Raw genomic sequence first — 16,531 nt, forward strand, 5'->3', positions numbered from 1 at the left:
TCTTTCCTTTTTTGCACGGCGAAGGAAATATAAATTCTTTTTCTTCAAAGATTTCCTCCTTCCAAGATTCATCCTCGTTCGGGATTCTTCGCATCACCGAGCTGTGTAAACCACGGCTGTCCCCTCCCTCTCTCTTTCTGTCTTCCGTTTTTCTTTTTTATGCATCTTTCTTTCTCTCTTCTTCCGACAAAATGGCGCGATCGAAGATACGCGCACGCTAATCGAACAATTACGGAATACCGATTAATAATTCCATTCTCCTAAGGGCGGCGGCTTCGTTATGTGAGCGCGTGTTCGTTATGTACATTTGTTCCGCAGGAACAAAGGGGGTCCTTGGATCGATCACACGTACACGGTTCTCTCCTCATCGATCACGATCAACTCTCGAGATCCAAGATACTTTCTTTATCTTCCTTTCTCTCTCGATCCCTCTCCGTCTTTTTCTCGTTGTTCCGCTTCAGCAGGTACAAGGTAAACCGGAGTACTCTCGCGAGAGGTACTCTCGAAACGCTTCTTTTTCGCCTCCAGTTTCCAGATTCGCCGAGATGAGGGAACCAAGTATATATATTATAAATATACCGATCGATACCGTTCTTCTTCTCTCTTCCGTGCTCGATCGATCGTTACGAACACGCGCGCCGCAACGCTTACCCGTCTCTCTTCTTTTTTCTTTCCTCTCCTCCGTTTTTTGCATTCTGTGTGTACATTGGCGTAGTACATTAACGATGAGAAGCGTAATGTAAAAAATCTATAAAAAAAAAAAGAAAAAAAAGAAAAGAAAAAAAGAAAAAAATAAAAGAAGGCTGGCCCGTCTTTTCGACCCTCTTTTACAAACTACGCGCACGTCCTCCTCTTTTTTCTTTTTTTTTTTTTCCCCTCCTCTCTCTTCTCGCTTCCCTTCTTCCTTCCCTCCACACAAATTCCATTCAACAAATCCCTCGAAACTGATCGCCTTTCTTTTTCTTTTCCCTTCATCCTCCATCCCTTTAAATTTGCTCCTCTCTCGTGTAGTCTTTACTTGTGTGTCTCTTACTCTTTCCTAACCTTCATGTATATAATATATATTTATAGATATCTATATACATACACGTGTCTATGTATATACATATCATGGCTAGTCGAAAATTGAGGCTCAATATGCTCGGCAGTCTATTGTCTCTCTTGGCTCTTCTTCTTCTTCCTCTTCCTCTTTTTCTTCCTAGTTCTATATCCGATCTCTTTCTCCGATCTCGCTTCTTCCATAGCTTCCTCCACAGCCTGTATACTCTCTTTTCATTCCTCCACGTCTTTTCACTTTGTGTCCATGTATATTTTATCTTCCCTGTACAACTTCTTCTTACTTCTCTTCCTTCTTCTCTTTCTTTTTCTTCAGGCTGTCGAAAAAATTCCCTTCTTCTTCTTCTTCTTCTTCTTCTTCTTCGTTCAACGTCTCTCTTCGCGTGAAGAGAACAAACTCGTCCGCACGTTCATCATCCATTCGCGATTTCGGAGAAGAATTTTATTCCCACTGGTGAGGAGAGGGTGGCAGTTCCGAAGGATGAGCCACTGTGGAGCTGCAAGTCGTACGAACAGATCATTAGTGCTTGCTATTTTAAGAGAAAACGAGTCTTTTTTTTTTTAATAGCTTTTTTTTGATTTTTCTCTTTTCATCGTTCGCTCTTTTTTTTTTTTTTTTTTAAATAATTCGGGGATGTTTATTGTCTCAAGTGAGAACTCAAGCGGGAGAAACAGAGGTGTAACTACTTTTCAAATCTCCGCTTCCGTGCTTTCAAAAAAAAAAAAAAAAGAAAAAGAAGAAAAAGAAAAAAAAAGAAAAAAACACAAGGACTGGGGACTTGGTAAAATCTTGGAAATTTTTCTACGTATACGTTTATACGTAGCTCTCTCTCTCTTTCTGTCTGTTCTTCTTCCTCTTCGTATTTTTAGCAGCTTTACTAAGCCCCACAGTCTTCGAGAGTATCTTCGAGCCAAGATCAACGAGACGACTCGAGGGATTCTTTTTTTCTTTTCTGCAATTTTTCAACAAGACAAGTATTATGAAATTACAAGATTGTACAGCGTTATTTATTATTTTTTTTTTTTTTTTGGAATTTTCGTTTAGAAGGGAGACGATCAATGCGATATATCGACAGTTGGCTCGACGATACCCTTTGCGCGGAGATTTGAACACTAAGAAACTGTACACGACGAAAGTGCAAAGTGCTCCTCGCTATCGTAAAGGTTTATTTTACGTGGGCAATCGTCGAAAGCATACGTTCATACGGCACTTCGAGTTTCGTCGAATCTAAACAATCGGGCTAAGGGATGATATGGTATGGTGATTCCAAAAAAAGGGGGATGGGGCAGCATATCGTCAACGAGTGGCAGCAGTGCGTCTCGAAAGTGTCGAAATACAAACGGTGAGAGGATGTACTGAACTCAACTCAAATCGAATTAAATTAAAGACAGATCAAAATGTAAAATAAAATAAAAATAAATGGAAGAAAGAAGGAAAATAAGTCCAAAAAAAGAAAAGAAAAAAAAGTAGAAACGAAGTATTAGATCTTAGAACTTGATTAGGTGCCTTTCTTACGTATTAAAAATATATTTATAACTCTGGTTTAAATCTGATAAAATAATTTGTTTCAAATACGTGTGAATAAAAATTTTCGAGAGAAAGGGACAATCTGAAGAGGAAATCTTTAGAACATTTTTAAATGCAAAAAAAAAAAAAAGAAAATCAACGAATAAAATTTGTCATTTTTCTTTCTCAAAGGATTACACATTTAAAATAAATATTAATTACAAAGGCACCGAGTTCTTGGATCTAATAATTTATCCCGATCCCATAAGAGAATAAAAACAGAACTTTACCCAAAAATCGATTTTGAAAGGAAAGAACAAGGCCATGGTTTTTTACTATGGGAAAAAAAAAAAACGAAACAACTACGAGAGGTTGATAGGCTATAATTACTCGCTCTCTCTACCGTGTGTCTCGATATCAAACTGCATATTTACTTCTACTAGATTGTAATAACGCGTCTCGATTAATATCGAGATTCTTTCTTTTTTTTTTTTTTTTTTTTCTTAATTTACATACTGTTAACATACGACGAATGAACGGAACAGAAGCTCTTCTAAGCAACTATTTGCCTCCAAGCTACCAGCAGATCACGTCGTTTTTTTCAGACTTCTCTCGATCGAGGAAACGCTCTGCGTTCTCGTGACGATCGATTCGAAGAGTCGCGTGGATCGTTGGATCGTTGCTCGATCGCGTTCCAGATCGTTTCAAACGCGAGACATGAATCAACGGAAGTATCCACAATGTGCGTAAGTATTTACGGACTTTTCGCCGGATCGTTATCGATCTTTGAATCACAGCGGTTTCGTGTGAAAAAAAAAAAAACGATCGTGGAATAACTTTTTTAACTTGGGATTATTTCGAAAGTTGAACTCTCTCTCTCTCTCTCTCCAATTTAAATCTTCAATTTAAATTGAAAATTGGAGAGAATTAAAGTCTTCTCGTTAAAAAAACAATCCTCTTAAAAGAATTCTTGTTTCAAATAACTGTGTGTATATATATATATATATATATCGTGCCAAATTATATTTCAAATTGTATTACGATACGCAATAACTTGAGAACGTAAAAGCGTGGAGAAAACAAAAGAAAAAGTATCAACACGGGCGAAATTGTATCGGTGATACGCGATAACTTGAGACGTAAAAGCGAAGAACGAAAACAAAAGAAAAAGTATCAACACACAGGTGTTCTTCAAACGGTCGGCCATCGCTGCTTGCGCAGTTTGACTCGGGTGATCGAACGTGAATCATCAGTTCCTGCTACGTTTCAGTGAATTTCGTGTTAAGTGTGGTTTAAGTGTGGAAAATTCAATCCTTTTTTAAATAATCCCAAGAAGATCGTTATCCTCGCGAGCGTAGAGTTTCGAGATTATAAAGATTGGTTCGATTGACAAGGATTCGGCGAGGCGATTCGAAATACTCGTTTCTCGCACACGTGTACAATTCGCGAAGGCTCGACTCTTCAAATTCTACGTTGCCGGGAAGACAACGGAATGAAAGGGAGGTGCGACCGACTAAGTCTGGAGCTGAACAAAAGAACAAAAAAAAAAAAAAACGCTTCATCTGATTTCCATGCAGCTGTCAGCATGTGTGACAGCCGGCCATTAATCACGACTTTATATAAATATTTTCTTCTTTTATTTCTATTTTTTTTTTTTTTTAAATGCTTTTCGTAGTTTGATCAAGAGATATATATATATATATTTTTTAGTTATTATCATTTCTCTTTTTAGCTCTCTTTCCCTATTTGTCTCGTCTGTTTCTTGCAACGTCTCCCCTTCACGTCTCCGCCACCATATTTTTTTTTTAGCCACCGTTCAAACCGTCCTACAACTCGATACTCGCGAGTTCTCCTCCGCCTCCAATCTCTGCCTCTGTTACGGCCTTTCGGCTTTGCTTTGCCAAGCTCGTGGAAAGAAAAATTGGAAAACTAAAATCATTAGAGTTCTCGAAAATATCCGTCGCAAGGAGCCCGATTCGCGTCTCACGCTTTATTCACGTTCTCTGAAAATTACTCGCTTCATATTCGAGAATATTCGAGAATATTTTATTCGAATAGTTCAAATAATTTCGACCTATGGTCGAGTAAAGTAGGCGTTTGAATTAATTGGCTTCCGAAACCCTTCGTTACTCTCGAGAACGAAATTCAACGTTTTCCCAATATTATTATCTCTGGAAGAATCTTGAAAGAAGAAAGAAATATATATATTTTTCTCGATTTTACCCCCCTCCCTCTCCCGCCAATCCCTTTCTCCTTCGCTCTTCGACCTTCCTAGACCGCGTCGAAATTATTTCTGGAGTTTAAAAAAAAAAAAAATGGAAAAAAGATTAAAAGTGACCCCGGTCGCTTCTTTTCTCCGCCTTCCTCCTCCTCGTCCAAAGCGGATAAAAGCGACGCCGCGCTGTGTCGTTAGCCCCGCTCGCTTTTGCACGCCCGACCGTTTCTCGCGAAATTCCGTTTCTCGCTGTTTCGCGGTGACACGAGAGGCTTCTTCGCATTTTTTTTTTTTTTTTCTTTTTCTAAAAGAGAAATCTTCGATATTCCATTGAACCAATCGGGGACTTTAGTTTACGATACACGAAAATAATTTTTATCCATGCCAATGGAATTCTTCGAAGATATTATTATAAGATACGAATCGTGAAAACAAAGCGAGAATATTTTTATATTTTATTTTTTTTTATATTTTAATTTTTTTCCTATCATAAGAGGGGGCGGGATCGAAGGCGAGAATTCAACAGTTATTCGATCGCGAATAAAAGTCGAACAACGAGAGAAGAAACTAATTTTCTTCGTTAGTCAATCGCGTATCACTGCTCTTGGCAAAGCAAATCCGGCGGTGGAGAAAATTTCCAAACCGAAAAACCCATGTCGCGTCCCGGATTTGGCGAAATGACAGTAATAACTTCGCGGGTCATTGGTCCTTGAAAAATCACGCGCACATTCTGCGTGGTTACCGTCGATAGATCGGCGAAAAAATTCTCTTTTCAGCCTCCGTCTACCATTGTACCGTACAATCTTTGCAAAAGAGAATGGATAAAAAAAGAAAGAAAAAAAAAAAAAAAAAAAAGAAGAATTACAAAAACAGCGTACAAAAGTCAAAAATGGAAAAAAAAGGAATACATGTAAAAAATAAAAATTATTTTCTTTGGGAACATTGCGGATAAAGTTTCATCTTTCCTTTTTTTTATCTTCGATGCTCGTAATACGCTTTAAACGATAAAAAAAAAATATATATATATGTAAAAAATTAATAATTGTGTTAATTCGAAGATTACGGTCATTGTGCCAACAGCCAGATCACGCCAGGACTTCCAGTCGAAAATCACTTATTGAATATAGAATTATCGATTCGAAGGATATATTCAGGGATGGGAATCGTTTAAGGATTAAACTCTCAGAATGGTAATATTAGATGGAAAATATTCGTTTGAAATATGGATTAATTTTCAGATGGATCAGAAAGGTATATCCATCATCAAGTGGAAAAATGAAGCGTTTGGATTTCCATGGAAATAAAAAATTTTTTTTTTTTTTTTTTGGGAAATAGGCATTTTTAGACATCCATTTATTTGGATTTTCTCTAGGAAATCATTCTCAGGAGAATGGAGATCAGTTTGAAGAGGATCCTATCCAGGTGCTTCTACGAAAGAGAGTATCGTTTTTTTCCCCCCCCTTTGTCCGATTCTCGATAAAAATCGCGATCCGTCCAATCGTTTTTTTTTTTTTTTAAATCATATTTCTTTTCTCCTCTCTCAGGCCCGTTTCTCTCAACTGAATGCTGCATGGTTGATCAGGCCTTTCTTACACTCCTCGTGTCCAACAAAGCGCTCTTTTCAGCCGTTCTCTCTCAGCGTTATTTACAAGTACCACTTTCACAGCGATCAAAATGTAAGAAACAAAAAAAAAAAAAATAAAAAATAACACACCAGCGACCAGTCCATCTCGATGATATACAAAAAAAAAAAAAAAAAAAAAAAAAAGAGACAAATTTTTCAAACGATCAACCCTAATTCTTGCTTAGTCAGTTGTGTATCAAACGTGAGATAAGATGCAATTATTATTTATTTATTATTATTGCACGTAACTTGTTCCTTCGAGCTCCTCGAAGATCCCCCAACTTGGGAAACGGACTTTGCATACGCGTTATCTTTAATCTGATCTTTAATCCAGGATTTTATATCCACTTTTTCTTTTCCACGAGTGTCGTTCGTTAATTCGTTAAAGGTCTCTTTAATCGGTCGAGCTGCTGTTAATTAGCAAAACTCGATGAAAAGCGACGAGTGAATCCCAATTAGAGAGACTATTCGCGCCTTTCATTCAAAGTAGTAGATTTGCAAATATTTTATCTTGTCGATAGTTTTTCACGTATGGTATTTGGAATTTCTATTTTTTTTTCTTTTTTTTCCTTATTAAAAGTTATCGGTAAAAGGAAAATGTTACTTGCCAAACAACGATCGAGGCGTTCTCCAATTCGCGTTATCCAATATCGATACGCGTGAAAAAAAAACTTTGATAAATTTGAATAGAGAAGAAAATAGGAATTCCAGTTTCATCGCATCCTGTTCCATTTAGGCGATTGAGAAAACTGTACACGCGCGAGGGAACTCGAAGAATCCCCATATTTCTTTTCAAGGAAAGAGGGCATCCTTTTCTTTTTCCCTTTTCTCTCCCTCTCTCCCTCTCTCTCTCTCTCTCTCCCTCCAGAATTTCTCCCGACGTGTAATTTTTCTCCCGTTAATTCAATTTTCTCTCGTCGTAACGTCGTGTAACATCACGCGACGAGGATTAAACGCGTTTGAAATTGGGGACGAATCGATCGATAAAATTGGCAGACCTTCGAGGAGCAGGCCAATAGAGAGAGAGCAAACTCAATTATAGGAGATTTACGATTCCAAGTAGCCGGGAAGGCTTCTCGAATCGTGTCAGGCTTGGATCGGAAGTCGGTCGAGCGAGCTGGTCGGTGGCGTGTGCATCCGGCAACGTGTGTTTCACGAGGACCCATCATACATATATATATATATATATATATATCAAGCTATTTGACTCTATACTCATTCACAGTATATATATATATATATATATGTATATATGTATATATTTATATATACACAGTATCAATCATACAAAAGTCTCTATCGAAAGAAAAATAANACAGTAAGAAATGGTTTATCACATACTTTGTTACTTAATAAATATTGTTCGATCAAACAGGGTGAAACGAGGGTGAAAGGGAAGAAGAGAGAAAGTAAAGATGCGAGGAGGAGGGGGAGAAGAAGAAGAGAAAAAAAATACAAGTGAAAAATATATGATACAAATCGAAACGAGATACACGGATAAAAATTTGATTGAGAACAAGTAAATAAAGAAAGGGGAGGGGGGGGGGGGAAATGCAAAAAAGATATGCTTGGTAAAATGGTTTGTTCAAGTACCTCAGCGAGCGAGGTCACGCCGGCTAGAGCTGACTCTCTGTTCGTTCGGTTCGTTCAGGAGGAGACGTAACACGATTGGTAGTAGTAGTGGTAGTAGTAGTGGTAGTAGCGGTAGTAGTAGTAGTGGTAGACGATAGCGGTAGTAGTCGATAGTAGCTGACAGTGGTAGATAGCTGATTCGGTACTGGTAGTGGTAGTAACGTGTACGTATACGCGGCGTAGGGCGCTGGGTCGGCGATCGGCTTGCTCTAACTTGACGGCAGTAAGCAACACGAGAAATAATGTTACACATCATTTCAAGATCACATATGAAAAGAAAGAATGAATTTTTTTTTTTTTCCTCTACTATTTTTTCTCTTTATTATTATTATTATTATTATTATCATCATCATCATCATTTTTCTTTATTAGCTTTCTTAAGGGATTTAAGGGAGATTAATTTAGAAATTCTAAGCGCTTTTCTCTTCGAACAAGCTTTCATTTCTTTCTGACCCTTTTACTTTTGTCCTTAATGATCCATTTTTTTCTTTTTTTTTTTTTTTTTTTTTTCTCAAGATCTCAATTTTAATTCTCTCTCTCTTTCTCTCTCCCTCCCTCCCTCTCTCTCTCTCTCTCTCTCTCTCTCTCGCACACACACATATACACTCTCACTCTCCCTCTCTCTTTCTCCATGTCTTTTATGTACCAAGAGTTTGCACACAGCGTCTGTCACGATAACAGTAAGAGGTTTTTCTTCTTTTCTATTTTTCAATTTTGTTTCTTCTTTTCTTTTTTCTAGGAATCAAGGGACAAAAGGCGTTCGATTCAACGATATTTTTTGCAATATAAAACGTATGTGCGTATAAACAACTACGAACGAATATTATAAATCTTGGTAATGTTATACAAAGCAAGGAATCACATTCCTTTGACTTGTATTATCATAATTCTCGATACTGCTAATAATCGTTATAAATTCACGAGTGAAAAAATACGATATATATTGCGTCACAACAACAACAATGGAAGGGTTAAATTCTTAATCGTTTCTCCGCACCCCGCAGAAGAATCGACCACGAAGTTTTTCGAGGGCCAGAACGCAGAGAGCAAAAGGACATCGGCGAGGAGGGTGGTTCTTGGACAAAAGATCGTTCTCTCCTTGTTCCTTTCGATCGTTCATTTCGCTTCCACAAACGCATACACACTCTCTCTCTCTCTCTCTCTCTCTGTCTTCCCATCAGCTTTCTCTTTTCTCCCTCGTCCTCCACCTCGCTTTTAATTTCCGTTCTACGTTACGCCCTTATGCCCGTTTCTCTGCCTTTTCTCCCCTCTCTTTTGTCCATCTTTTCTCTTTTCTCCCCCTCCTTCTTTCTTCCATTCTCAATCCAATTCCTCTCCTCTTACCAGATCGACTTGGAAAAAGGAAAATACACTGTGTGCCCCTCTTCTCTCTCTCCCTCTCTCTCTCTCTCTCTTTCTCTCTCTGCATATACACGCGCCTCCCACCCTCTCCCTCCCCCTTATTTATCTAATATCCCTTCCGCACGAGATTCGAAATGTGGTCTTTTTTTTTTCTTTCACAGGAGAAAAGGATCAGGAAGGTTGCGGTCATCGCAAAGGGAAAATTCAACGAGAGGAGGAGGCTCTTCGATTCTCGAGGAACCCTGTATTATTACTCCCCTCCCCCCATACGTATTTTCCCTAAAACCGATGATGAGAAGAACCCATTTCCCTCCCTTCCTTCTTTTTTTTTTTTTTTTTTACCCTAATAACGTATCTCTCTCATTTCTTGCGCCTGCTTGCGAAATCACAATATATCGATCGTTTTCTTTCTTTTTTTTTTTTTTTTTTTTTTTTTTAAATCAATCAATTCTACGAATGATCCGCCACCTAAGGGCTTACCTTGCGAAGCTCTTGAACGCCGCGGACTGCGGATTTATGCAGAGCGGCACGCGCGACGTGTTCAGCTGTTCCGCTATAAATTTGTGCATTTCCTCTGAAACAGACAACGTCGTAACGTTGGGTGAATATCGGCGTACTGTCTGGGCTCCCCGGTGTTGGTGGTGGTGGTGGAGGAAGGGGGGAGGAGGAGCGCACGAAGGTTTGGCCCTCGTCGTCGGGGGACGACGAGTCGTTCCTGCGAACCTCTTGAGGGAGAAGGGCAGTCGAGGGGGAAGAGGGTTGGATCGATTGTTTACGCTTCGTTGTTGTCATTCGCAGATTAGCCTCGTCTTGCGTGGGGTGTATTAAGAAAGGGGTTGGGGGACGATAGAAAGAAAACGAAGAATTTAGTTTTAGGGTGTACATTTCGTGGTTCTATGGTCTAGGTAGATTTTTAATTGAGCGATAATAATAGCGTAAAATTTTATACGTAGTTAGCGGACGTTTCTTCGAAGAAGAATTTCTTGCCAATCGTATTCTAAACGATCCGACAGAATTGCTTGAATTTTTGGGAGGGGGTTTGAAATTTGAAATTATATTTGCGGTGAAATTCTGTGCGCGTATATCGAAGTGAGTTTTCTTCTAAAATTGAAGAAAGGACGCATGCGCGACGGGTGAAATCGGTAAATTATTACATAAACTCGATTTCTATCATTATTTTACGAATGAAAAGTAATAAGCAATAAAAGATGGTGGGACATCTCTATAACATCTCTCCTCTTCCATTATATAAAACATATTACACAATAATCTTGCCATTCACGAGCAGGCATTCAATTTTCTTTTTTAATTTTAAATTTTTCAAATTGTTACGCTCTTTATCCGACCATCACGAAAATGGAACCACTTCTTTCGCCTCGGACGCGGTAATAAAAAATTTACGAACTTCCGAGAAAGCTTTCTGGCATCTCCCATCAACCCATCCAGCCACCTCTTTGTCCTCCTCGCCGCGCGTTTCGCCTTACGACACCTTTCCTGGACACGTGCAATCGTCCGCGACTATTCTACAGCCGGGACAAGTCCGGCAAACGCGAAATCAAACTCGTGCTAATCAATCGTAATTGATAACCAATTGTCTCTGTCCCCAATTATCTTCTTTCTTAACGTTTCGTTCAGATAGAGACCACCTCTTCGTCTAATTATACGAACATAACGATTTTCAATCGAGCGAGATTCAAGATATTCAATCGTAGAATATCTTTATATTCTATCTCGATAATTTTTCTTAAAGATTTTATTTTTTAAAATTGCGAGATCGGAGTTTCTCCAAAAAAAAAAAAAAAGATACATCCGTGGTTTCGATAAGCAACTCGAATTTCGAATGGAAACAGATTCGTTTCGGACCAAGATTTCGAAACGATCCCCCCCCTTTTCGCTAACGAATATATAGCGTGAAACGAGACATTGGAAACGCGATTCTATCGACGAGAGAAAATCGGCCGCGATAAATGCGACCCCCTCCTCCCCTCCTCCAATGATAAACGATGACTTATCGGGTACTGTTAACGCGGGGACACACGCAATACACGTTGTTCCCGCGTACGACGGTTCCAAGCCACGTGTCCAAGACGTTTTCTATTAATAATCCGCGCGTGAGTCACACAGATGCATGATGCATTTTTTCTCCCGTGGATTAATGCGGTGTCGTGTCGGCGGGCTCACCCTTCCCCTCCCCCCGATTACTCCGCGACCGTGACCAGGAGAGCAAAGTAGCAAAGTCCGTTTTTAAAATTGTCGGAGTCTTGGTATTTCCCCCACCATCTTTTATTGGAACAAGTTTTATTGGGGGGGGTGGGGGGAGATTAGATTGCTGATAATGGAGGATTAGGTTATAAGTAACTTGTCGTTTCTTTGTGCCAATAATTTAAAATAATTTGAAGAAATTGTTTTAACGAATAATAATCCTCTACTCTGAACTCTTCTTTGTATTTCTTCAAGATATTTTCAAATTTCATTTTTTATTAGCAAATTATTTAAAAAAGAACAGAGTGTAATCCTCTTCGAAATATTTTGATTTTAATATTCAATTGTAATATCTTTTGAATATTACATTTTTCCATATTGACAAAAAGAAAAAAAATGTATCTTATTCCTCAGGATACAGAGCTCTTCCCTCGTCCCACTTTATTTAGTATTCGTCGAACGTCGGCTCGTTATTGGCGCCACGAATATGGTTCGAGTCACGAGGCGTTGGCGTTAAGAACGCCTCTGAAAATCGTGGAAAATTCACGAGGCACGATTTATTAGCGGCGCTCGATCGATCCGCCTTTATTGAATCTGCGGCAGAAAATTTCTCGATGCCGGGGTAGTAGTAGTTGGTTTAGGTAGAGGAGATGGTGAAATAAATTTGTTTTCCCCCTTTTGTTTCGTCGAAGTTGAGATTTCCTCCGCGATGATTTAATTTTTCTTCTTCTTTCGATTCGAAGGAGGGAAGAAGGAGGGAAACATGTTTGGGAGCGTTTTTGGTAAACATCTTGGTTGGATTTTCGTTGTAAACATCGTGGACGAAGAAGAAGAACAAGTTGGAAGTAGAATTTTTGACAAAGTGTTACGATCACGTTTTCATTTATCTTCTTCGTCGAAACGAGGGGAAATTCCAGGATTTACCGATTCTTTAGCCGAGGCATGCAATCTCTCGAGTGCATATCTCTCTCTCTCTCTCTCCATTCGATGGAATAAAGTGTGGAGAATCGCTGTGTCTGCTTTTTGAATTTTTCAAAAATTAAAAAAAAATTGCAAACTGATACCAATAACAATCGATCGAACAAAGTGACAGAGTTAGCAAAAGTCGCCAGGCAAAATTACAAAAAGAAAAATTCAAAAAGGCTACTTACTATTTAAAAAAGGACTTTCTAAAAGAATACCTCGTTCGAGGAGCTCCTCTTACCTTTCACCTGCTGCACAGTGGTGAGCTTCCGTTCCCAAAGATCGTCGAACGGATGCGACGTGGCCGGCTCGAAATCACCCGTGTACTGTCTCAAACCGCCGCTGGTCGTGTAACAACACGTGCACATGCACGAGTGATATCTCAGTCTCCCTTCGTCCAGATAGGGATGCGCCAGTGCATCCACCACCGTGATCCTCTTGTCCTGCGGGAAGTTCGTGAACACGGTCAAAACACGATCGATATCAAAAAAAAAAAAAAAAACTGTGCTTCTTCTAGACTTTGGTTATCTGTACGAGGGTGATTAATTTATTATACGTTGATTTGTTAGGAGGTGGGGGAAAAAACTGAATTTGGATATTTTTTTAGGGATGAATTTATTGGTTATAAAGTCGTCTAATTTTTTATCTTTATTTTTCGACTTCATTTTTCAATGTTCTACGGTTACACGTATTATTTCTTCGATTTTTTTTTTTTGATAAATTATTGTTAAAAAGGAAGGGAAAGTTTCTAATAAATCTTTTACTTCCACGTTCGTTCACTTAAATATTCTCTTTCCCTCGAGTTCGGGAACAACACGAACTCGAAGATAAATTCAAAGTTTCCACCACATTTTTCGTGTCGCCTTCGAGTTTTAATCCCTCCCCCCTTCTCCTCCTCCGACTTCCTCCTGGTCTTTTCCATTCCAGAAACTTCAGATGATTCTAATTAAGCCTCCGCGAATCCTCTCTTGTTTTCCCGCTATAATGCAGGAAGCCACGAAACGTATCAAAACACCCCATTGTAAAGAATCCACGAAGAAAAGTTTCCAAGCTGTTGTGTATATATATATATATATATATATACACACGTATATTCCAATTTCCAATGACAACAACGATGAAACAAAGTCTCGTGAGAAAAGTCGCGTTCATCTCGATTATTAACCGCCATTATTCCCAGTTACTTGTTCTAAAAAAACGAAACGGATCGACCATTATTTCAATTTTATCGTTTCACTCAGACTTGACATCGATCCGAGCGTGGCGTACGAGCGATCTAACGAACAACACCACGGAGGATTCAAGTGGAGAAGTAGGTTGCTGGTGCGTTTAACACGCAAAGAAGATCGTCGGTTGTTCGAACGAAGCCAATAACGGGCTCAGACTCTCTTAATTTTAATGGAATTATTGAAATTCTCTGACGTGCCTTTGTTATTTTTACCTCGCGGTAAAAATATCGACGTTCGCGACACGTATGGGCTCCCTCCTCTCCTTTTCAACTCTCTCCTCGATTTATTATTTTTTTTTCTTTCTTTCTTTCTTTCTTTTTTTTTTTTTTTTTTTTTTTTTTTTAAGTATAGGGAGGACAGAAGACAGTAAAGATTTTATTGCAACCTCGGTTATATATATTCGAGCACATTGGCTCGAGAATTTTACGATGTCGTGGTGGTCATCGTTCCAAGTATTTTTTTTTTTTTTTTTTTTGTTATTAACACGTGAATATTCCTTTCGACGTTTTTATTTCACGTTCTTTTTTTTCTCTCTCTCTCTCTCCTCTCTGTCTTCGCTCGCTTGGTTCGGTTTGCGATTCACGAAGCGTGGTGCGTGATGCAGTTTCGAGTTCGCGGAGGAAGTGGAGGAATGGAGGATGAGGACGTCGATAAGGGTGGTTAGAAGAAGCGATAACGTCACCGCCGGAAACTTGCTTGTTAACCCGCCGTGTAAACGGAAGTTGGCCAGCTCGATGATTAATTTAAGTAAAGAAGCTGACCAACTTTCGGAATTTCACAGTTGAAGATTCGTTTCAAACCGGTATAAATTGGCGATTTTTAGAGAGAAAGAGAGAGAGAGAGAGAGAGAGCGAGAAGAAAGTCTCGTTTCGTCTCTCGAGTATTTTAGAAAGTTGGATTTCGATCTTCGACTCGTGTTCAATTCTTCTAATTGAAACATTGTTTAAATCAAATTTCAATTTTTCAATGGAATCTTCTCGGTTTTTATCCTCGTGAATTATAATTTGCTCACGTATATCATCATATTATCAAAATTAATTTTTCGTTTCTATTTTTTTAAAGATATATCTATAAACGAAACGAAGATCCGTCATACACAAAGTTGTAAATATTAAATTATTGATCTTTCGAGACTAATTTTTTTTTTTTTTTTTTAGGAGTAAGAAATCTTTTGATCTTATCTAATATTATTTCCTTCCTATATCTTCGTCGTTTTCAATATCAAGCATATCAAGCAACGACGAATAATATTTACAAACAGCCTAACGTATTCTTCGTTTTTTCTGTTCGATCTAAAAATAAAATCTCATCAATCCCCAAACATTTCACATTTTCACGAATATACGTCTATATAATTTTATCTTTATATAATTATATCTTTTATATAATTTTATATTTTATCAAAATACGTCTATATAATTTTAATCTTATTCTCTACGATCTAAAAAAAAAAAAAAAAAAAAAGAAAAAAAAAAAAAAAAAATAGACGCTTCAAGTTTTCCTCCAAGCTCTCTTTCCAAGAAAGAAGAAAGAAAATATAATAAAATATGCCTAGATGGGCGGGAAAAGAAAAGGGAGAAGAAAACTTACAGGATCGAAGACTAGCATCTGGCAGAGCAAATGGACGGCCTCGTGCGTCGCCTGGCTGCTAAGGGTGTAGAGAGCCGTCAACGAGGGTGGCTTCGGCGCGCGCCTCAGCATGTGGGATCTCGCACCCTCGCACGCGAACCTCATGTCCTCGAGGGTTGGCGTGCCCAGCAATTCTGTGATCAGTTCCAGCTGCAAAGCGAATGAAAACGTGCTCCATTTTAAAATATCCGCTCTCCCCTTTGCGACCGTGCGACAACTTTGCTCGATGGTGCACCAGAGAGAGGGGGGGGGGGGAGGGGGGGAAATGAATCGTTTCGAAAAAGAGGAGATCCTTCCTTGCTCTTGCAACTTATGCCGATGCCTGCGAATCCTCCTGCGTTTCTCGATGACTCTCCTCCTCAAACTCTTTTTCTCTCACGAAATTTATCAATGGACATTTTACCATCATCCAACGAATAAGAATAAGAATAAAATATTCGAATTTTCGATCGAGGTAAAATTTAATTTACTTTATTATAAATATCGAGGATAATATCGTGTGTATATATACTTGTTAAATTATCGACTCGTCCTCGCGGTATTTTTTTTTTTTTTTTTTTTTTTTCTGAAAAATATCTTCGAGAAAAATTGGTGTTAACGGTGGATAGATGACTGACCTGTTGCACAGGGCTCTGCGCCTGGAAAAGGATCCTCCTGCGAAGGAGTTCCCCGAAAATGCAACCGACGCTCCAAACGTCGACAGCGGCCGTGTAGTGCCGCGCCCCCATCAGGATCTCCGGCGCGCGATAATACTGCGTCACCACTTCCTGGGTCATGTGCTTGTTCTGATCCGGTTCTTCCACTCGGGCCAAACCGAAGTCGCAGATCTGTTCGCCAAGAATAACGTGTAATTCTTCTTCGTTGTTATTATATGTGAGCAGGGGGAGAGAGAGAGAAAGAGAGAGAAGAAACCTCCCTCTTTTACTTCTTCCTCTTATTTCGTATCTCGTCGAGCGAGAGAAAGGGGGTTGAATCGGGATTGCTTACCTTCAGCACGCAATTGCTGTTCACGAGTAAGTTCCCTGGCTTAATGTCCCTGTGCAAGATTCTGGCCGAGTGAAGGTACTTGAGGCCTGGAAACAAAAGTGGATTCTAATTAAAAATTGTATACG

At 39.0% G+C, this 16,531-nt stretch overlaps 1 protein-coding gene across 1 annotated transcript in view; it reads right to left on the reverse strand.

The window, feature by feature from the left end:
- The window catches only part of LOC122712691 (serine/threonine-protein kinase NLK2), a 197,352-nt gene that overhangs the window by 12,746 nt on the left and 168,075 nt on the right, over positions 1 to 16,531 (reverse strand). Inside the window, 5 exon segments of the mRNA XM_043932498.1 lie at positions 9,877 to 9,970; positions 12,803 to 13,004; positions 15,381 to 15,569; positions 16,037 to 16,246; positions 16,407 to 16,492. Coding sequence (XP_043788433.1) covers positions 9,877 to 9,970; positions 12,803 to 13,004; positions 15,381 to 15,569; positions 16,037 to 16,246; positions 16,407 to 16,492 — 781 coding nt within the window.

The sequence above is a fragment of the Apis laboriosa genome, unplaced genomic scaffold (assembly GCF_014066325.1).
Source record: "Apis laboriosa isolate Shangri-la unplaced genomic scaffold, ASM1406632v1 scaffold204_cov149, whole genome shotgun sequence".
Lineage (NCBI taxonomy): Eukaryota > Metazoa > Arthropoda > Insecta > Hymenoptera > Apidae > Apis > Apis laboriosa.